Source organism: Lathamus discolor, chromosome 9 (assembly GCF_037157495.1).
Source record: "Lathamus discolor isolate bLatDis1 chromosome 9, bLatDis1.hap1, whole genome shotgun sequence".
NCBI lineage: Eukaryota > Metazoa > Chordata > Aves > Psittaciformes > Psittacidae > Lathamus > Lathamus discolor.
The window spans coordinates 6,542,002-6,564,500 of NC_088892.1; the positions used below are offsets into that span (position 1 = coordinate 6,542,002).

At 43.9% G+C, this 22,499-nt stretch overlaps 1 protein-coding gene and 1 long non-coding RNA gene across 4 annotated transcripts in view; one reads left to right on the forward strand and one right to left on the reverse strand.

The window, feature by feature from the left end:
• Positions 1-14,940, reverse strand: part of TRPC5 (transient receptor potential cation channel subfamily C member 5) — a 64,949-nt gene extending 50,009 nt beyond the window's left edge. The window contains exon 1 of the mRNA XM_065689708.1: positions 14,563-14,940. Within this exon, the coding sequence (XP_065545780.1) occupies positions 14,563-14,940 (378 nt within the window). The remainder of the gene's footprint in view (positions 1-14,562) is intronic.
• LOC136019476 (uncharacterized) lies at positions 607-6,533 on the forward strand. Of its 3 annotated transcripts, none has more exons than XR_010614903.1 (3): positions 607-669; positions 3,172-3,243; positions 5,067-6,533. It is a non-coding gene; the product is annotated as an uncharacterized LOC136019476 (long non-coding RNA). The 3 variants fall into 3 exon arrangements; XR_010614902.1 differs by lacking the exon at positions 607-669 and adding an exon at positions 1,449-1,551; XR_010614901.1 differs by lacking the exon at positions 607-669 and adding an exon at positions 1,449-1,537.
• Positions 14,941-22,499: the final 7,559 nt, after the last annotated feature.

Below are 22,499 nucleotides of genomic sequence, written 5' to 3' on the forward strand. Positions count from 1 at the left end.
GGGGGTGATTGCTGGGTTTGGTGAACAGTAGGCCCATTTCCCCTCGCAAATGTCAGAGGTGTTTCAGAGAAGCTATTGTCAAAGAGCCCTAATGATAGGAAACATGAGTCAGCCTGTGAAAATCCAGAAGTAAAGAGGCGATAAAGTAGCAGGAAGTAACCTGCTAGAAATCCTTCTGTGGGCTGCGCCTAAGACTGCTTATGAGACAGTGAAGCTCTAACCTCTGAATCTGAGTTCCCTGGGAGTTAAGTGCCTCTACAGCGCTAAAGAGCTAAAGACTCCGGGGCTGTAGTTGACTGATAAACCTCTCCATAAGCCAGACGCGACAGCAGGCTGTTGACAACACACAGCGCTCTCCCAAAGGTTGCCCCACACCGAGGTACAGGGTTATTTGCTGGACCAGGGCTCACCGGGTGGCTGGAGGTATTTTTGGGAGTCCTACAGGTTTGTTACTGCGGATGTGGCACATGAGGAGTTAAATCTCTGGCAGCCAACAGACACACAGGTGTAAAGAGGATGTGCTAAGGAGGCTGGTCCCTACAGAGGCTGCCGGGTGGGGGGGAGCCTACAAATACAGCTCATGGGAAGAAAAGAGAGCAGTGGTGAGGATCTGCTGTGGGTCACGGAGGGCTTGGTCTCTCTTAGCAAGGTTGGGTAAATGTGTTTCAGGTAACAAACAGCTGAAAGCAGCTCCCTTTGTGAGGTTTTTGACTTTCTTTTGCTTTGTTTGCCTTGTTTAGGTGCTTTGTTAAATGTCAAGAGAAAGGTAAAGGTGTTTCTTTTTCCTCTGCCTTAGAAGCAATTTTTTTTTAAGCCCTGATGCCTGAATAGCTGCGTTTATCTCGCTTCCCCTCCTTTTCCAGTCAGTCACTGGCTGCTGTATTCAGAGCCTCTGCCTCAGAGGAAGACTGTTTTCCCCTTCTATCATTCCCATTACTGTCAAGTTTCATCTTGTTTTTCTGTATGGAAGTTACTGTACCCAGGGCTGTGAAAAGGATTTTCATCTTTACCCAAGTGAGGTGTTTGTGTTGCTCAGAATATGAAATGGGCACTTGCAGACAGGTAGTAATGCTGCAGGTGGGGATAGTGCTAATCTTGTCTGCTCCTGCCTGCTCCTAAGGCTTCCTAAATCTGTATCTAGGGCTCTCAAAATGGTTGTCCCAAGGTCTGGGATCAAAGTGGGGCTATCCATCAAGTGATGTTAAATCCCTTATTCTGGCTCATATCACAGGTCCTGAACAGGAGCACTGCTTGTTTGGGCTCAGGCTGCTGTGTGGAAGGCATGTTTTCCTGGGCAGCTTCCAATACCTTTAATTAAGGGATAAGAAGGGAAATGGTGGTGCAGAGACATAGAGGCTCCCTGGGGCCTGGGAGCAGATCAGTGGAAGGCCTCAATCATAGGAGCTGAAGCTTATTTCTGATTTTAGCTGAGCAACAAAACATGCCACCGAAACACCAGACAGAAGAGTGTGAACGATGGCTGCTGTGGCCTCGTGTCCATGCCTGCCTGCTCCAAAGGCCACGCGTTGGCTAAAAAGTTCATATCTCGTGGTCAGTATTTCTGTTGGCCCCTTGCACAGTGCTTTGGTAACCTGCATCTTAAAGTGTCTGGTTTTAAAGATGGGGATATGCAAAGCCAGCCTTTGCTCTGAGGGATGTACTCCATGTATCATCACTGGAGGGGCAACAGAGCTGACGACAATGCGTTATAATTGCTGATGTTCCTTCTGCACTACTCTGACAGGCCGAGCGCATGTTTAAATCAGCTGCTTCTGTGTCTTGGGTTAACTTACAGTGATGGAAGCAGATGAGGAATAAATTATTCTACCCCAGGGCTCTGCTAAGCTCCACCAAGGTTATTTTCATTAGGTGACCTGAATAACGTTCTTTTCCATTAACCTCATCACCTGACACAAGCTGTTAAGCTGAGTCCTTCAGAACCTTATTGCCACTACTTGCATAGGAGTGTGTGCCTTGTCTGTATTTCATCTTGGTAATGTTCACTGAAGAAATTAACTACCATTAGCAAGTGACTGAATGCTTGCTACCACCTTTCTAGACTTAATCCTCATAAAGGTAGGCTGCTTGCCACCGCTGCTTCTCTGAACGGTACTGCAGTGAGTGAAAAATCCCCTTTATTTAAAAGACTGGGGGGAAAGAAACAAGCTTAAGGAATTTGAGAGGAAAATGGAGGATTAGCTCACGTAAAAAACAAGTTTTCCAGTAAATACTGCACTGCTGGAAAGAAGCTCTGGATAGGAAGAGTAAGAATCTCTGCTTATGTTAGTAACTAGTACAGTGTAAGAGGAGCAGAAATACAGGGCAAAAACCCCCCCACCCCAAACCTAGTACTGAAGACCCAATGGCTTTACTGTAGGTCTTTCAGAAGTTTTACTCTGGTCTTACTCTAGTCTGGTGGCTGAGGGCCCCTGGAGCACGTGCTCTGGTTTAGTGCTGTGTAAAAGCAATGCAGCTCCAGCGCTCTGAGGCTGTGCAGTGTTGTGAACCGAAGCACAGTAAATGGGGAGGTTAAGGAGATACAGCTCAAATATGCTCCTCAACCAAGCTAAAAGGCTAATATGCATGTATCTTCTGCCAGGTTTTTAAGGACCATGGAAGCTAATATCCACATTTAAACACCAGAAGATTTAAAAGCAAGCTATAGCCTTTCTACAGTATGCCATCTATCTATGTGTATAAAAAGGATGACTAAGTGAAAAGAAGCTGTTCTCAGCAAAGGAATTTGCCGGTTAAGTGCAAAATCTTGAACTCCAAGGAGAGTGTGGCTCTGTCTAATGGCTGGTTTGGGGATGGCTTCCTGTTCCTGTCTCTCTGTATGCTTTCCTGCCTTTCTATACTGATAGTCCTGATTATGGCCTGGTACCCCTCTTAGGCTCCCTTCATACTCGGGTCTCTCCTCAGCGTTCATCTTTACTTGTGCTCACAGCTGCAGTCTCCCTAGAGAACAACTTGTCAGTGCTTCAGACCTGATCTGGAAAGAGAGTACCTAGAAAGTAAAGCAAAGACTAACCAAAGGGTCCTTTACCTTCTGAAGCTGTTTTTAATCTCTGACTGTTTCTTGTGTCAGAGGCAGTTTAAATAAGTGTCCTGTCTGGCATCGAGGGTGTTTCCACTTTTGCTTGACAATAATAATGCTTTTACCTGTTACAGGTGGAATTGCCCCATTTTCAAGCCATCTCCATTCTATAAACTAGCACCTCACCTGGACCAATGTAATAAATTGTAAGTATGACCATAATAAACAGTACACATATTAATCTGCATTATTTTCAGCTTGCATAACTTTGATACAACTGTATGTTATAAAATACTTCAATTGCCAAAACAATGTTTTATTAAACAAAACCAACCCGTGCAACCTCACTGGAAAACTTCAGATTTAGCATTTATAGAACTGGAAGCCTGGGTAACTTACTGAGCAACGACTTCCCCTCTCTAGTTTGCTTTTCTGCATGCAGCCCTATGGGGGAGGCGTGTTTGTCATCCACAAGCATGTAACGGGTACAGCCGATTTCTGTCATTCTAAAAGGCTTTTGTGCTCAGTGGTCAGACGGAGCTTTAGCAGTGACTGTGATTTTGTTCAGAATCCTGTGGTACTTTCGCTGCAGCTCTATAAATAGAGCCAGAGAGATGCAGTCAGTGTTGCCAGACTGCGGGTCAGCTGTGTTACCAGCAAAAGGGTCTTGAAAAACATCAGTATTGTGACTGGCATAACCAGCTGAAGGCTGCTCCTTGCCTAAACCCGTAAACAAATTCTTTCATTGCCAGAACCTCAGGGGCATTTGTTTCTTCATGTGGGACTTCAGAAAAACGTTATGTGCCGCTATGAATTTAAGCATTCATTTTAGTTGATGCAGTGGTGCAGGTTTCAATAACCAAGTATCTTAATCAGAGATGCCTTGAGAGACAGCTTCTACCAGAGCAATGACAGTAGCTATATTAATAGGGAGGTTGTTTTTTCTCTAAAGAGCAATTCATTGACTGAAATGATGCAATTTGGTTAATGAAATATAATGAACACCACGAATGGATAACAAAGTAATGGACTTTAAGGGCTTTTGTACTGGTTATGAACAAGTTTGTAACTCTGGCATAAAGCACAGGTGGTTACAGAAGTACCTTTGGGCAAGCTCTACTGTTGTTATTGAAGTATTCCAGTGATTTCAATACAGCTGTCCCAGAATATCCAGGTAAAGAAAAGGCTCCTTCTGCTCACTGACCTACATGCCTATAAAGCCACATAAAGTCTCTACCCCTGAGACTGATAGTGCAGAATGGGGAACATTAACACCTTTTAGTGCCTTGTAGGAAGCAAAATTCTGATACAAGTTTACCAGATGGCACATATTAACACTGAAATTGGTACCTTTGATTAAAAAACAGCATGATGTGATGCATTCCTACTGAAATAATGTGGAAAATTAGGTTTGTGATATCTGTATAATCAAACTTTTTTATCCGCAACCAATAAACAAAAGCAAAATACAGCTATATCTGCTCTAGATTCTTCAAGGTTTAATTTAGCTTCTTATCCATGTGTTTGAAAATGGAGGTAGACCCAAGGGATCAGTTTTCAGAGCTGAAATGAAACTTAGTGCATCTGACAGTGGCAGAAGTGCATCAGAGCTTGTGCTCAGCCATGTGTTTAGGAAATGCAGCACAGCCAGAAAGATTGTCAAAAGATGTCATCATTTGTGGTTGATGCTATATAATAACGTCTCTTTTGTTGGGGATTAAAACAGAGGAATCCAGAGAGAAGCCTTCAGAGGGAAAGGATTTTGTAAATATGCATTTAAATGGCCTGTGGCAACTTGTTCCAGAGTGAGCACATTCTCCTCTAAGCCACTCTCCCTTTCTGATGCGAGAGGAGGAAGTAAGATGAGGCGCTTGAGGATGAAATGCAGAAAGGGCACAATCAGTGTGGAGTTTATTCTCCAAGTCACAGAGGGGTGCTGTTAAAGACCTGGTTTGTGTTTGAACCTCCTCTATTTAAATGAAGTGCGTTCTTGAGGTCTGCTTTGCCTTGAATTCCTGTCTTGCTCCAGCTAAGAACTGAACCCAGCCGGAAGAGGGACTAGCGAGTGCCTACCGTTGCCTAGAGAAGCAAGACCAGTGTTGTGCCATGAGCAATTGCACCCTCTCCTGGTTATGACTTTGCAAGAGCAGTTGAGAAGTTCATTGTAGCGACAACTTACATGTTATGTTGTATTACCTCTCTGATATGGCCAACCATCAAATGAATCTTGGTTTTTATATGCTTATGTAGCCTGGGGCTAGCTTCACTTGTCCGGTAAAACAAACAAGGGACAAAAGCTTGGGACTGTTACAAATCCAGGCATTACATGGTGCAAGTGACATCAGAACCTGGCTCACAGCACATTATGGATCTACCACAGCCTTGTACAGAGATTCCCTGGCTGCTTGCTGGACCTGTTTCCTGCGACCCCCTGATACCATCTCAGGTGTATAAGTTCCGTATTGCTGACATGAGAGTAAATCTAGTTGTCTTGTACGGCTTGGACAGGCAGACTAGTTCATATGTGCCTGAAGCTGGGTTGGGTTGATTTTGTTTTCTCGTTTGGAAATATAAAATGCTGCTTGTTCATTTTCTCACCTTCAGTCATTTTAAGAGTTACTCTGTGATAGGAGCAGCTGCTTTGAGTAAAAAGAAAAACTAAATCCTAAACATTTTAAATGTTTTTAAGTTTGGAAATGAATTTAAAGAGCTTACTTAATCCCATTCATAACTACATTTAAGGGCTTGGAATGTCATCATCCAGGTTCTTAATTTTATCTGGCCTCTCTATTTTCTCTTCTTAATGGCAACAAGGACAAGATGTGCTAATACAGGCTAATAATCATGCTATCTATAGCCTTCTATGTCATCTTTGTACATAAAATGTGCCTATTTCCTGTAATTTATTACTGTGTATGGATGAGAGATGTTTCATTAAGTTTAGGTGAGGTAATATGTTGCTAAAAGGGCTTGAAAAGGGAAGGCTTTTTGCTTGGGAGAAGTGGGGTTGTGTTCCTATTCAATCACATGCCTTTAAAAAAAGAATGAGATAAAATCATAAGACGACATCACAGGGAGGAGCGAGTGGCTGCATCTGGTGCCAGCCCAGCGCTGTTTGATGCTGCACAAGCACATCTTGATGCTCACAAGCCAGGAGGCTGCATTTCTCCCCATTCTGACTATTGAGCTGTGCTTTTGGCATTCTGATACTAACCAAGAAGACACTGTGGCTTCCGAAAAGATCCCTGAATTTGTGGTAGCAAAGAAATGACAATCTAGACAGATGGCAGGGTCTCACATGAGAACAAAATCTGCGTGGTTGTGATCTTCCTTTATTATTACCACTCAGGCAGTGACTGTTTCTTATTTCTGATGCTAACACACACCCCCCCACTGCAACCAAAAGACTGTCCATCACAGGGATAAACAAGCCATAAAGGTGCCATTCTGTTTTGCAAACCCAAGCACAGCTCTATTCAACAGCCAGATGAGGACTAGGGGACTTCTACTAAACCATCCTGCAATTCTTTATGGATCCCAGAGCTTTGTTTTGGAGGAGCCTGTAATTCATGTTTAATTTCCCCATACAAAGAAGCTTCCCTTGGAAAATAGGTTGCGACTATTGCAGCACGCAGACTCTCCTGCATATTTGTATCAGTGAATCTAGATAGCCATGTCAAAAGCCCCTCAAGGGTTTCAGAAGTCGTACAGACCAGAGGCAAAACCTTGTGTTCTGTGATGTAAGGGAGCAGCTAGTGCTGAAATTAGGGCTTATGAGCAAAGGGTGGTGAATAAACTCGGCACATGCATGGACGTTGCATAGGTAATGAAATATGGTTTTCTGAAACTTAAAACCTTCATCAACAGATCAATAGAGAGTCCAAAGCAGGCAAGTGTTGTTAAGATCATTCCAACACATTAATACAGATAACTCCCTGGGAAGCACCTTGTGCAACAGTGCATTCCCGACTTTTCCACCTGTCTATATGTTAAATTAAAAGCACGACATGCCTGTGCATGTTGCAATGCAGTTCTTGCCCTGACCCCATCAGCTCTCCTAGGAGCTAATAACAGACTTCATGTTGGCCTGGGAGGAGGGGCCAGTGACTTCTTTGCCACTGTCAGACGTCTGGTAGCTGCAGCCTCCAAGCCCTAGCTCTGATGCCACTCATTGGGTCTACACAATACATCACCGAGTTCTTCATTTTACCTCACACCTCCTTCTCAAGGATTTAAGATTAGTCAGGGAGGAAGGCACTGGGGAGAGAGGAAAGAAATTCCCAGTTAAATGTAATCATTAACTGAAGTGGTCTTTGATTTCTCTGTTGCTTAGTTTAATTAGATGGGAATCATTCTGAAGGCAGCCGCCAATGTCAAAGGCATGTTAACTGTAGCTGTGAATTATTACTGCATCAATACCAATAATGAAAAGCTTGGATGCAAGCAGAGCCATTAGGCTTTGGAGCAGTAACAACTAGTTTTCTGTTTTCAGACACAATCTTTCTTCCTTAGTGTGTCTTTCAAATATTTTTGTACTGAGAAGTTGAGGCCAGTTTTTCTTAACTGCTTCTATTCTTCAGAACCCGTGTTTCTATCTAACAGGTTCAGCCTTCCCTTTTCACTGTGGACCTCTCACATTAACATGGTAATGGCTGGTTTGAGTCATACCAAAGGGCACAGTATCTGCACTGAGTCACACCACAGCCTGTTACCCTCTCTCTTAGTGCTTGACAGCAGGAATTCAGTGACAACAGGCCATGCCTATAGAATTCCTCGATACAGATGCCCAGGTGTCAGCAACACCTTCCTGAATTAGCCAAACCTTTTAAACTCAAGGAAAAACACCAATCCTGCTGGTATGCAAGGGTTAGCACTGCAGAAGGGGTACACGGGTCTGCTTGCACTTTGGCCTTTATTTGATCACTTCGTTGTACCTCACACCTTTGTAATGCTCCCTACATTATGTATCTATTACCACCATGTAAGCAAGACTTATTTGTTCACCCTGTGTATGAGTGACGTCCCCACATCCATCCTCAGCTTCTAGGCTAAGAGCTAGTGCTGCAAGGCTTAACAGTTGTAGGGAAGTCCACAAGTCTCTCTTTGGGTAATGAGACAGGATGATGTTTCTCACACCTACAACCCCCAGTCCTGCCGCAGGGCACCTCTGTGCACTTGCCTGCAGATGAGACATGGCAGGGCATGAGGAACACCAACCGCTTCTAAAACTCTTCTCTCCAATTGCCTGCAGAATCTGCCTTTTATGTCAGGAGGTATCTGACAACTGATCTGTTTCTTTTGACTTAAAAAGTCCTGTCAGTGATAGCGCAGGGCTGACAATGCTGGTAATGAGCCTGCACATCTCATAAGTATCAGCAAGTCTGCAGAAATCAAGGGCTGGTGATGGTAAGAGCTAAACTTTGCTCCAGACTCTGCATATAAAGAGCCCTATGCGAGGAGGAAAATTAAGCTAAGCCGCATTGGATTAAGAAAGTTACTGGACTTGGGCAAGAATGAAATGGTTTAATGCAACATAACTTCTGGTTCACAAAAGATTGCCTCGAGGCTTTTAAGCCGTCATGTTTACACAAAGATTAAGGCAGATTTTCACTCATCAGCTCATCTAGAAAAGGATTTTTTGCAGTCAGATTTGAAGCTCACTAATACTATCAAGTGCAGTACCTTCCACAAGCAGGTATCTGAGGATTCACAACTAAGACTGAAAACTTGCCTTTTATTCTCTATAGTTTCCTCTTCACAAACATATTCTTCTAGGCTTTATTTCCGTAAAGATCCTTCTTTTGGAAGCCATATGGACAGGTGTCTGTTGAGATCTCATTGAGTCAGGCCTCTGGTCCACCGCAACAAACTGAATCACAGTCATAAATACTGAGATCCCTTTTCTTTTTACTCTCATTATTGAGGAGTTGCATTTGCAGTCCCATCTGTGAACCAGATTAGTTTGGAGCCATCTGCCATGAGCAAATTGCTAATTTTGGCAGATAGATAGCAGAGAGATGCTAGTATCATCCTTCTGTAAACATTTGATGTCAGCTCCGATTGTTGTGAAGGAAACAGCTGCCCGTAAAGGTGCTTATGGCTACACCATGAAGGTGCAGGAACTCAGACGACTGATCACAGCTCCTTAAAGAACAGCAAGAGGGCCCAGCAGTCAGCATGGACTGTGTCTGGTGTGCTGCAAGCACATCCACTGTAGCAAGGCAGAAAAGAGAGATCTGTGCAAACTGAATGTGCTGCCCTGAGAGCTGGGATCGTGTTTAGTGGAGAACCGGGACCACTTCACTGAACTCACACAAGTGCTGTGAAGAAAATGCCCCTGAAGAGCTCACCTGGAGTCAGGGGGAAAACTTGTTCTGATTCTAGTGGTCTTCAAAACGCATGATGATGATTTTACTAATGACAAATAGAAAGGGAATCAAATATGGAGGAAAATGTGAGTTTTGAGACCTATATTTCCTGTTCTTTGCTGGTGTAGTTTAGGTGCAGACTCCAGCCTGGCTGAACACAAAACCTGCTGTATTGATGTTTGTATAGCAAAAATAATTCTGATATGACTTTTAGGGGGAAAAATAAAAGGCAAACCTCAAAGTCTGAGTAGGTTGGGAGACAGAAGACTTTATTAAGAAAGATAATTTACTCAGCTGGCTTCACATATCCATTGCCTTGCTCCTACAGTTGTAATGGACCAAGAAAAGACCCAATTTGAAGTTCCCTCTTAATTCCACCCCCATAGGACCCCAGCCAGATCTCTGGTTTTGACATGTACCCAAAAGTCCCATTTTTCCCTTGTATGTATTGGACCTGTCCTGTGTAGAGACAACTCTGCAGTTTAACATTCCTACCCCAAAAAGATGAGCCACCTGATTCAGTAAGTCTAAAGGTGATGCTGCATCTGTGTGTGCTGAGTTCTACTATTTCTAACCCAGCCCCAATCTTTTTGATGGTTACTCAGTGGTTTGTTGTCTTATTTAAGTAAGACAATACTCATCCTGTGGAACACCTGAGTGTGGACTGCCGTGCTAAGCAGTGTGCAGCACACGTACACTACTCTTCTGCCTCTATGCAGTACAACATCAGCCTGCTCACTGTGCCAAAAAGCAAACAACAACTATCAAAGCACCAGATTAAGCTCACTTTTCTGGAGAATACATATTCACTGAGTACAAATCTCCTCAGGAAAAGCACCACCTGCATATCCTCCAGGTACCGTGAATATTAGTTTGCTTTGTTGTTCCTCTTAATATTCATGAATAGGCTGTTTGCTTTCCAAATGTCTGTCATCTATTTGGGGAAAAGCAAACTATCCTATGATTTAAGTGACCAATGAGCGATAGGAAGTGACTGGCCAAAGCAAACTATGATTTGAAAAAGCTTGGGGGATTAACTGGAGTAAATTACGTAACGTTTGGAAATAACAAGTGAGCTTGTAAAAATCACAGACCTATAAAAGCTCTTTTGTTACTTGATCTGCTTTGAGCAGATAATTGAATTTTCCTTTATTTCCCTAAGAATTCAGCCCTCAGTGCGGGGCCAGGTCCAGGCCATGTCCCACAGAGGTCGGTGAAGCTCCTACCTGCACTGTGGTGGGTGAGCAGGGCTGTCTCATCCCCGCATGCCCTGAAAGCAGGCATCTTCCATTGCACCCTGGAGCACACTTGCACACTGACAGTACGAAACAGTGAGAGTGCACCTCTGAGCATGGTGCAGCACTTTTGAGGAGAGGTTAGCTCTGATCTGAAGAAGAGAATGGGCCCTTTAAAGCCTGGGGGTGAAGCACACCAGCCCACCTCCATGGTCTTCCCACTGTAGCAAAAGTAAGATGCTTGCACCATGGTGACTTTCACTGACCCCAAAATCTCCCAGAGGCGGCAGTGTCTTTCAAAACAGCTCTAACATTATTAGCTATAGAGTTATTTTGGCTGTAACTGGCGAAGTCTTCTCCCCAGCTTTATCAAGGGACTCACAGATCAGTACACAAAAGCGTGGCTTTAAAGTGTCTGGACCAAGCAGAAGATATTTGAGGAGAAAAGTTCTTAAAATAGGCGGTGAACCTTGCTCGGAGGTGAACCTTGCTCGGAGGTAAACCTACAAGGAAATGCATCTCAAGCACATCGCTGTTCAGCACACTCATCTATCATGTGCCTTTGGAGAGAGGTGGTTCATGCTCCTGGCTCTCATACGCTCCGCATGTAAACAGACTAATTTCTTCCTCTCCCAAGACACCCCTGACACGCACGGCTGCAGTGCAGGAAAAGCGTGTTGTTATAGTTACTGGCTATGCCTTGCCCTGCCATTAGTGTGTTATTTTCAGTAAATGGTGCTTAAACAGCAGTCGAGCACAGGTTTGTAGAATAATGACTGCCTACATTCACAATAACATGACACAAGCATTTCTGCCACCTATCTCTTCATCCATTTCTCCCTGTCCCTTATCTTGTGATCCTCTTACATAAGGAACACAACAAAGGTCACTTCTTACATTTCTTCTGCTCCCTGGAAAGGTCATCATACAGGGGAAAGCAGAGCTCTTCTCCTGGGGCAGCTCTCAAGTGACAGGTATAGAACACATCATCTTGTAGAGACTGGGGCTGGTAAGCAAAACTGCTTCGCAGGTCAAGTCTGCATGGAGCTATGGTTTTCTGCCTTGGTTTGGGTGCATCTTTTGCTAACTAGACCCAATCACTGTAACCCCACAAGAGGCTGGCATAATGCAACCTCGTACGTTTTGAGTCAGGATTGTGGTATGACGATAAAGTTGTAGGAATGAGCAAAGATACATGCCCATAAAATGGATTATGCTGAATGATGCTACTCAGCTGCTTTTGAGATGCAAAGACAACAATTAACTGAACTGACGTGAACAGACGCAAATAGGAGCCGCTCTTCATGCCTGGCAGAGAAATGAGACTTTGGTATAGAGGCAAATAATAACCTCTCAGAGGCAGGCAGCAGGAATGTGGGAACTACCAGGGTTTCCCAGACCCCAGACTCAGACGAATGAAGGCGATGTATTGAACGTGTAAGAGCAATCAGAAGGTGCTGCTTCTGCACCTTTGCCTGGAGTGCAGCAAAGACAGACAGACAGCCCCTAACTGGAAACAGGCTGCTACACGTGAGTCAAGGAGCTGCCTTCACATGGGTTTGTCCAGGCAAACTGAACCTTGTGTACATTGATTAACAGATTGTCCTCGCCCTTACATATTAAGAAGTGGTATGACGCTATCTTACGAATTTCTCAAGACAGATATAAGCTGTTCCATAAAGTGTGGATTTTTGGCACTGCTCAACCAAAAAAGCGGGTTTCCTATATGTTTTAGAATGTACAAGTAGCTGATTAGGACAAAACTCTGCTAATCTAATTTACCAGGAGCTTCTTGTGAAAGCAGCTAGGTATGAGATTCCCAAAGGACTTTCTGAGAAAGGGTCTAGCAGAGATCGTTGCTGAACATATAATGACACTGCTTCGGAATCAGCAGCTTGTGTTCAGAACCCCCTCCTGTATTAGCTTTGTGATTTGACAAGCTAACTTTGTCCCGACTTTGCCTAACCAAGCAGTTATTTCCATTTAACGTTATATCACTGTACACGTGTATGATTTCATACGCACAATGAAATCAGTGTTACTTACCACCACCGCACCAGCGAAACTGCTGAAATGGAAGTTCCATCCTGCAGCCCTTTACCTGCAAACGCTTCCTGCTGTCTACTGAAGAGCCTGAACCCCAGCCAGGGAAGTTAATCCTGGTGTGTACACAGGATCTTGCATCAAGCCAGTACTAGTCTAAAACATACTGATGAAATCTGCTCTAGTAACAAACCTTGTAAATAAAGCTGAAACTGGCACCGCAGCTCTTCTCCCACACACATGCTCTCCCTCAAGTTGTAAACTGTGCGGCAGATACAAACCTAGCTACAGAGGGATGGCTGCACACTGGCAGAGAGAAAAATGAAACAGACCTAGAGCGAAATGTATCATTGAACTAAGGATGCTGGAGCTCAATTTCAGCTGCAATAAGCCAACCTTATTTCACGGCCCTCTGACTCTGTCCAGTTAAGCCAGCAAGGCTGTGAATTTCAGTGGACACAAGTTTTGGTATTCAAGAGATCTTACACTTGCAGAAATCCACATGAATCCCATCACTTTCCATGACATTGCAGGAGAAACCTGTCATTAACCTGCATTAATTACTGGCGGTTCCTCATGCTACTGGAAAAAAACTTCTTCTATTCTACTTTCTACCCTGTTGGCCCATAGGATGGTCAAACTTTCTAGAAGACCAAGAAAAAGACAGCTCATTCCCCATGTATGATCCAAATTTTGCTACTTACATTTTGTCTGACTAAAACCTAGCACTAACTTTTCAATTTTTAGGTCTGATAGAAGAGATTCTTCCTATCTCTTGTGCTTAAACCACATATTAGAATCGCATCGCTACAGCATGCAGAATGCTGCTGTTTCCATGTATTAAGCTGAGCACTTTTGAATGTTGTCAAGGTTGATCCTTAATTTCTGCTCTGGCTACATGAAATTACAATTTAAAACTATGTGCCAAGGGGCTTATCCATTGAAAGCATTTTCTTCTATGATTGACTGGTATTAATCATTGTCTTCTTTCACACGCAGAGGGATGTGTTCCAGCGGGCTTCAAAATGAGCCTTGATATGTAAGGATTATTCAAGTTTTGAATGCCCCTTTCTAAGCAGGGAACATGCAAAAATTGTCAGGGGTCAGGAGTGTACATAAGCTATTCTAGGGATTGGCAGTAAGTACCTGCAAAGGAAAAGCAGCAAAAAAGAAGTAAGAGAAGCTAGGGACATATGTGACACCTGAAGTGACAGGATTCAGACTTTGTGGCCTTTCACAAAGACTCTTCTGTAAGTTACTGATGGCTTGTAGCTAAGGATCCTGCCTCCAAGTCGTAATTGTTCACTGCTCAGATATATAGCAGTTTAGCTCATGCTGTAACCTTATGTACTGCGTCAGCATTTCTGAACCAGAGCTCTTTGAAGATGGAGTCCAAGAGAATATGTCTGTACTATGGCTAAGTACCGAAACCTAGCAGACTACTTGCTTGCTTACAGTTATTTATAAGCTTCTGAGCCTTCAGGATTTACTTGGGAAAACCAATTGCACTTAATACCAGAACAACAGCATGGCAATAGTTCATATTTATAGATGGTAATATAATATCAGACAGCCCCAAATTCCTTTATAAAGTATGTGTCTATAAATCCACCTATAAATCAGTATGTTCGCAAATACTGTAAGACTGAAAAGAACACTCAGTGAAACTGAAAATGCTGAGTATTTAAGTCAGGCAGAACATGTTTGCTCAGACTGGAAAGATATCATCCACAAGGACTGCCCATATCTACTCGGGGCATTTAAAGCAACGAGCCTATAAGGACTTTGTTTTATGCCTTCTGCACAGGGGCCCTCTGTGCAGTACCACTTCCCTAACGCAGGATAATACCTTAAAACAGAACTGGCACACTCCACTAACCTGTTTTTCACCACTCGGCTTCCTGTAATTCAGCAGCAGCTCCACAGCTCCCACCACCTCTTTCCGTATTGCGTACAGCAGAGCATCTCCCACGTACACACTGTGGCTCAAAAGCAACTCCATGATCTCCAGATTTTCATTCTCTATGGCTATTAAAAGGGCACTGCGACCAAGAGGATCCATACAGTTAATGTTGATGTTGTAGTAGATCTCTGCCTCTTGCAAGGCATGTTTCACACTGGCATAGTCCCCCTTCTCCACAGCGCTGAGGTAGGCCTTCTCCTCCGCCGAGAGCTCTGCCTCCGCTCGCACGATCTGTAGTGGGATGCGGTCTCTGTACGGTGAGTAGTTTACCTTTTTGTAGTAGAGCTGGGCCATTGTTCATAGTGACTGGGCAACCTAGGGGGGAAGAAGAGGCACGCGTGACAAAACAGACAAGCAACCCCTAACTGTTCTTCTAGGAGACACACTGCAGAAGGTCCATCGTGGTGAAAGCTTCCGATCCCTTTTTAAGCTGTTTTATTCTCAACACATCGACCGTAACACCCCTTGAGCAATCCCACGTCAAAAGGCCACCTGGAAAAATGAAGGTTACACTGCTGCTCAGAGGAGGTACACAGAATGGCACACAGTGTATCTCTAAACCTGGTTTAAACGCTATGCTATTGATCTATCTGATCAGAATCATGGGCTTGCTGTTGATGGGTAATCTGTCACATCCGCAAAGAGGTGGACTTCTCACCTTTGCTTCATTTCCTGCTCAGTGTTTTTTTCACTTCCCTCCTTTTTCACTGCTGAACCAGGTCCTCAGCATCTTTGAGCTGCCGGTGATGGGAGCCCCTGATTTGCACCCTCCTATTTACAGTAATAAGGTTTATTTTGATTATTTTTGCTGATTCTTCTCTGCTTCCATCTCTTAAAATAGGTTGTCATTTTTCCCTAATGTTTAGTCTTTGACTAGGTCACAGTCTTATTTTTAAAGCTGGCATGTTTTTAAACACATTTTCTCACTCTTCTCTTTTATAAATAGGACCTAAAGACAGGCTGATGTAGAAAGCCACCACCCTTGCTCTTCAAAGGCAGTGGTGCTGTTTATGGTTTAGGAAAATGAGAAGTAAATCCTGCCTTGGAACAAGTGTAGCAAACTACATGAATTACTGTTTCTCCCCATGGCTCAAACATGAGCTGCACAGCTACTCACACATCAGCAAGAAAAGAGCTACGCTCATCTACCTCTGTTTGGCGCCACTAACCAAATCAGGGCTAGGGGACACCAGCAGCTATTAACTAATTGGATGACTTATTTCATGCCCAAAGCTCTATAGTTTCCTGCAGGAAATTAACCAGAGCTTTGCTCCATTCTAGTGCCCTATCCAGGAGAAAGAGGAGGTTTTGATCAAGAGATAATGAGTAGGAAGATCCTGAGGTTCAGGTGCCGAGCCATGAGTGAGGCTCTGTTTCTCCCACCCCACCGCATGCCGTAAGGCAACCGTGTTTCAGCAGAGACAATTTGCATTTTGCCTTCAGCTCCAGTGTGCTGGGCCTGGTGCAGCAGCAGTGGGTGGATCTGAGCTCCAGCCCAGCTGACACTGCAACCGGTGGGTGGTTGTAGCACACAGCAAAGCTACATCTGCGAGTTTCCTGGGGAGCCAGAGTTCTGGAACAGCGAGTTTGGCATCTCAAGCAATGTGCTGTATCCCGCTTTCCTACAAGTGCGAGGAAAGTTTTTGTTTGTTACACTTCCAGAGTTGCAGCTCTCTGCACATATGCTTCAAGCTGAAGACACACAGAAAAGCGTTAGAGGCAGAAGGGCTGATCTTCTCAATAGAAGCTATCACAAACACATCGATCTGTTTCCTGGTTATGCTGCTGAAGCTTCTACAACCAAGGAACAATCTTAAGTGACTTAGGAGCTTGAAGTCTCAACAAGCTACATGTATAGCCAACTACTCTGACCCTCAGAAGGACTAATGGTCATTGGTCATTCTTCAGATTTTGGTTTTGAAAATGTTACCGCGGTGGGGTCCGGACAATTCCCACTGAAATACTGGTGAGACACAAAAGGATGCAGAGCGGGCCTCACAGCAAGTAAAACCAAAGAGCTCTTTGGGAAAATACGGCTAAGCCCAAATGGGAAGGGAAATTTCGTCCTTGCGACAATCTGGCTCTCAAGAGAGGGAACACCGACCAGTGGGATGGGTAGCAGAGGACAGTAGCCACTGTGTGGAGATCTCCAGGAGGGAATCTGTTGGCTTCAGAAAAACCAAGGGATTCTGGTGACAAGTGAAGCTGCTAAAGTGGAACTGAGTATTTTTCACTGCTCTTCAGTTGAATTGAGTGTTTTGTGGATGGTGAGTAACATTTGGAATGAGTTATAACAAATGTCACCTTCTGAAACATCATGCTAGAATTGGATCCCTTTCCTTTCCAACAATTCCGGAGAAAGCAAGCTTCAGATATCTTAACTTCTCAGTGAGATCTCATCTCCCAGTACAACCCCAGTTCAAGACAGCATTTTGTTAATACTTCAAGCAAGTAGGAAGCCTATAAAGCCAAACAGGAAAGACTCACAAAAGGAATTATTTGCCCTGAATAGCAATAGGATGGGGGGAATGGCTTTAACCTGCCAGAGGGGAGACTGAGATGAGCTCTTAGGCAGAAGCTCTTCCCTGTGAGGGTGCTGAGGCGCTGGCACAGGGTGCCCAGAGAAGCTGTGGCTGCCCCATCCCTGGCAGTGCTCAAGGCCAGGTTGGACACAGGGGCTTGGGGCAACCTGCTCCAGTGGAAGGGGTCCCTGCCCGTGGCAGGGGTTGGAGCTGGATGAGCTTTAAGGTCCCTTCCAGTCCAAATTATTCTATGATTCTACAAATTCTTCTCATGCCACCATCTGCCCAGCCTAACAAACACGCACTGCTGACTGGATTTGGAAATGATGGCATGTAGTAACAAAACAAATACATGTCTGCCTGGATTATGCGGAAGATTTCAGCAAAACCTTCAGCTGAGCCACCTCTCTGCCTGAGATCCAGCACAATTACAGATGGACCTTCCAAACCTGGTGTTTCTCTTCCAAAACTGGCTAACAGAGCATCAGTCAAGCATGTGGATGGAACAGTGATGCCAAGGATCACAGCTCTCTAGCTGTTGCTTCCAAGTACTACAAATTTCCCAGAGGCTGCATCTCTTGGTGAAACAGACAATACTGGTAGACCACAGACCACTTGTCTGTCCCAGAGTGGTACTGACTCCTGCATAACAGCTAAAAAATGGCATCAATATTGACAAAATCTGGGTAAGAAAAGGGATTGGCAATTCACAGGTGCTCAGAAAGAAGAAGCAGTGACGTACTTGAAAGGTAGCAAAAACAGAAACATAGTCACATTAAAATTTTGGAATCTGTGCAGAGAGCTTGAAAACGCCCGTTTTCCATCTGAATTCTCTTCACAGAGGCATTTTCTGCTACTTGAGTCAATATTTGGGGCAAGGAAATATTTTTCCAGTCTATGCCTGGTTGCAGATGCATCAGCCAATATCTGATGACTGGCTAATGCAGCAGTGATACCTGCAGCACAAACAGGCATAGAAAAACTAAGAGAACCACATAACAAACTACGCAAGGGTAAGAGGACTTACCACTCAGTTTGTACTCTATCTCCTCTCTCCAGTTGGGTCACCCTTATTCCTGAACTACTAGTCCAAATCTTCAAGCCATTTGAGCCTGACACCACTTCTATGTTGCCTGGCACAGAAATGAAAGCTTTAGCCCTTGAAAAGCAGCCATACCTGGCAGAAACAGCTTGTCTGGTTTGGGGAAGGAAGGTTTCCAGACACATTACTTTGTCTAATAGCACCAGATGGGGTTTCTATCCCATTTCCCAAATTTGTCTGCATCTTCCAGCATTCAGTTCAGATGTATCTATCCCTGGCATCAACGGGGCCACTTTTTTCAGTTTGAGGAGTGAAACGGCATCACACATGCTACAGGTGGGTCTGTTGGGATCTGCTGCCTTCTTTGGGACTGGACTCTTGGCTGGACATGTTACAATCACAAGGGAATGGTCTGACTTCAGTCAAGGGCTTGAAACAATGGCTTTTGCTGAAAACTAAGAAGTGGCTTTATACATGTCACTGTCTGCATGAAATCTACAGTCAGCACTCTACAGACACTGCACTGTCCTCAATGCTCTTGCATTCATCCTCCCACCCTGGTTCATGACCTGATACCAAATGATCATCACAGTGGTGCATCATGCCCAGGTGAACTGGAGGTTGCTCCAGCACAACAGCAAGAACAAAAATTAGCTTTCCTTTCTCATGCTTCTTATTGGAGAGAACAACGTGAAAATTTCACCAAGTTTAGAGCAATGTGTGGCAGCACAGGAAAAGGCAAGGGGGGGCAGCCCGAGTCCCGAGTGATGTGTAAGAAGCAGTGAGGAGAGGGCAAGGGGAAAGAAGAGCAGGGGAGCAGCACTGAATAATAGCCATTAGTTAGAGCTGTGGTTAATGCAGATAGACAGGCAAAGGTCACTCAGCAGCACTGCCTTTTGCCACTAAATATTTCATGAGTTTCAACTGCTTTTTTTTTTTTTTTGTACGTTAAATCGTCTTTATTTCCCACTTTATATGCACAACACACTCCCACATGGCACTCTCTCATGGGAATCAGAATGACCTGTAGGAAATGGGATGAGTGTAACTGAAAGGGTGGGAGCGACTGCTGCTTCACATCCACGTAGTCCCACTACAGAACAGCACCTTCCTGGCTTTTATTTGCTTTTCTCATCATTTGCCTTTTCATGATGCTGAGTAAGAGGTGGAAAAGCACCACTGCTCCGATTGCTGAGCTACCTGTGTAATGGGAGCAGCAAAGATGGGCAGAGGTTTTGTATTTAGATATTGGAGCTCATCGCTCTCAGCTGATGTGAGCATCTGAGGAGCAAAACAAAGCCTGGATCTTGAACACAAGCCCAACAGACAAGAGGTACCTTTCCCGCTTGATGGGACACAGTACGAGCAGCCGACTCACATCACACATTAGAGCAGGCAACAAAACACCCCATCTGCCAAATTGCAAATAGAGAGGTTGGTTGTTCCCTCCTACTGGCGATTCACTCTGACACATGTTGGCAAAACTATGTGTGTGGCTTTAAATGTCACTACATCTTCTATCTTGGATCTGCAGAAGGGTTTATGTGCTGGAAAGCCTGCCTGAATTGTCGAGTTGTATCAGCCCAATAAAAGAAGAGATCTCTCGCAACACGTCTCACTGCACTGCTTCCCTCCATCCTCTTGTCAAGGCTACTTTTTGGTATTTCAGGGAGAGTATTTTCCTCATTTTGCATTTCAAATCTGGACTTTGGGTCTGGAAATCATGGACTATAACTGCTAAAATGCCTGACTCTTCCATCATGCTCAGAGGCAGGTTGTGTGCTCAGTAATATTCATCTATTTTTAAGAAGCTTATAAACATGAGTTATGAAATAGTCCAGAAGAGCCACTTAGTTAAATAATATTACATGTAGTTAATGGACCAATTGAATTTGTGATTGGATCCTTCTTTTAAGTGCCCTAGATCTTATTTACTAACAATGCCTGACTGAGCTTACACCTCCCACAGTTAGAGGAAATAAAACTGACTTCGTAGCATCCTGCATTTCTTTTTCTTCTGCAGAGATACCCTCTTGTTCCAGAAACCTGCCTTTTCCATGGAGTTCAGTGGGAACCAGACTGCAATCCTAAGTCTCACTGCTTCTCACAATGTCTCTTTATCACATTCACCACCCTTTTGGTGAGAAGCAGAAATTTTTCCTGCTGCTTTCAATGCAGAAAGAGCCACTACTGAATGAATGTACAACCTCAGAAGTATTTTAAAATGATACAATTGCAATGACCTTCTGGTGTATATGGCTGTACGAATTCCCGGTAGCAAAGGCCCCATGATCTCAGGAAGTTCATAACTTCATCTCGTAAGTTATACAAGATATGTCATTCCCCTGGAATAAGGGCTTTCCAAAACTTGGAGGGTTGCAGTGCAGCACAGAAATGAGAAACTGACAGCTAATAAAACTGGAGATGAGTAATCTGGTTTCACTGCCTAAGATGAGTGAAAGGGAGAGCACTAATAGAGGGTGTGATAAAAATGCAAGGCTGCAGTCGGTCATGATTCACATTGGAGGATATGTCCTTAGAAGAGACAGAAAAATTCCTCTCAGAACATTTTTCACTCCTCATCACTTCAGGCATGGTTAAGAATGCATAGAGACACTGGGGTACTGCATGTAACCTTCTAATCTGAGAAGCATTTGGAGAAGAAAGACAACCTCAAACTTCAGGTTAGAAATTTACAGAAGCCAAATGAAAATTCTTTGCCAGTAACTCAAAATGTCATAATTTGACTCAAGTCCCAGCTGCAATTCTTAACTTCCTGGGGAGGGTGACAATTATCCAAGATATATATGTTTGATTTGGAAAGGCCAACTCTTTGGTATAATTCCCTTCCGCTGCGTAATCAATTGATGAGTCATGACCAACCACATATGGGTGTCTGTGTATATATATGTATATATGAACATAGCATTACAAAAGATGTTGCGTATGCAGTATGCTTGGAGATTCTGTCGGGCTTAAGAAAGTAGCTGATCCTCTCTGAGCAATCAGTGGTCCTAACTAAAACTTAGAAATCAAACTCCATTCTCAGTCTTCTGGTTTTAGGATGCTCCATCATGTCAGTCCAGGGTATCTACAAGACTGTATAATGCTGGAGGATGGGACTCTTGGTACAGCTGAATTCTCCGCTAAATGAATAAGCTCTCTCTGCTGGATAAAGCCCTACTGAGAGCCAGTATGACTCTAGCACAAACTTGTCCAGGATGCAAAATATACCACTTTCAAGTCAAAGCACTTGGTTTGACCTTGCCTTCTCAAGCGTTTAATACTCCTTGCTTGCCTCATCAAGCCAACTGTGATTTTTGTTCTGTTCTTGCTAGGTTTCTCTATTAAACCTACTATTTCAGCACTGGAGTCCTTCCTAAAACTGGGGACAGGACAGACCATTGTACCACAGGACCAGCATGTTCTCAAAAGGCTTTTTTCCATGGAGCTGCAGAGGTTGGCTATCACTGATTCACAGCTAGCAATGACCACCTGCAGCAACCCAGAAGAGTTATTCTTCTTTCTTTTGTCCCCAGTGGTTCTCTGTTCTCCATCTCCACCTACTGAGCTCCATGTTCTCTTCGGCAGATCTGTATTTCAAAAAGGTTTTTTTCTCCAGACATTTAAGTTGTCTACATCTGTGTCTTAAATAAGCTAATTTCCCCTCAATGGGAAACTTCTTAAATATGCATTTTAGTGTATTCTAGCTGTATTTTAAAGTATGCAGTGTAACAACATTTCAGTAGATACACAGTCACTACATTTTGTGGGCAGGCTGCTTAATTCATCCACATGAGTAATGCCCTGAGTGTTAACAGTGCATAGGAAAACACTTCTCTGGGGGACTCTGCTTTGCCATGGAGGAAAAAGATGTGTATTCACCTGGCTCAGCTCAACATATTTCTGTTACCTCCACTGCACATGACTCTTAAAGGCCTGAACAGGATGTACTGGCATGATTTAAGGGTGTAAGCCACCAAGAAAACAGAATTAGGAAAACCCCAGTTTGTGTTATAACCTTTATTAGTTTCAGTCTAGTTGCACAGTGTAAATTGCAGCATCTTACACTAATCTGAGAAGCCCTAGATACATGGGTTTAAACCAAAATCCATTACTGTGAGCCCACCAGTATGGGGAGGCTCAGCCTTAAACTCTGCTAATGAACTCAAGCAACAAACAGCACCCTTTCTTGGGGTACTCAAACAAAAGCTAATACCAAACTTGCCTAAGTTTATCAAACTGTAGATTCATTCTATACACACATCAATAGTGTTTGCATTCCAGTG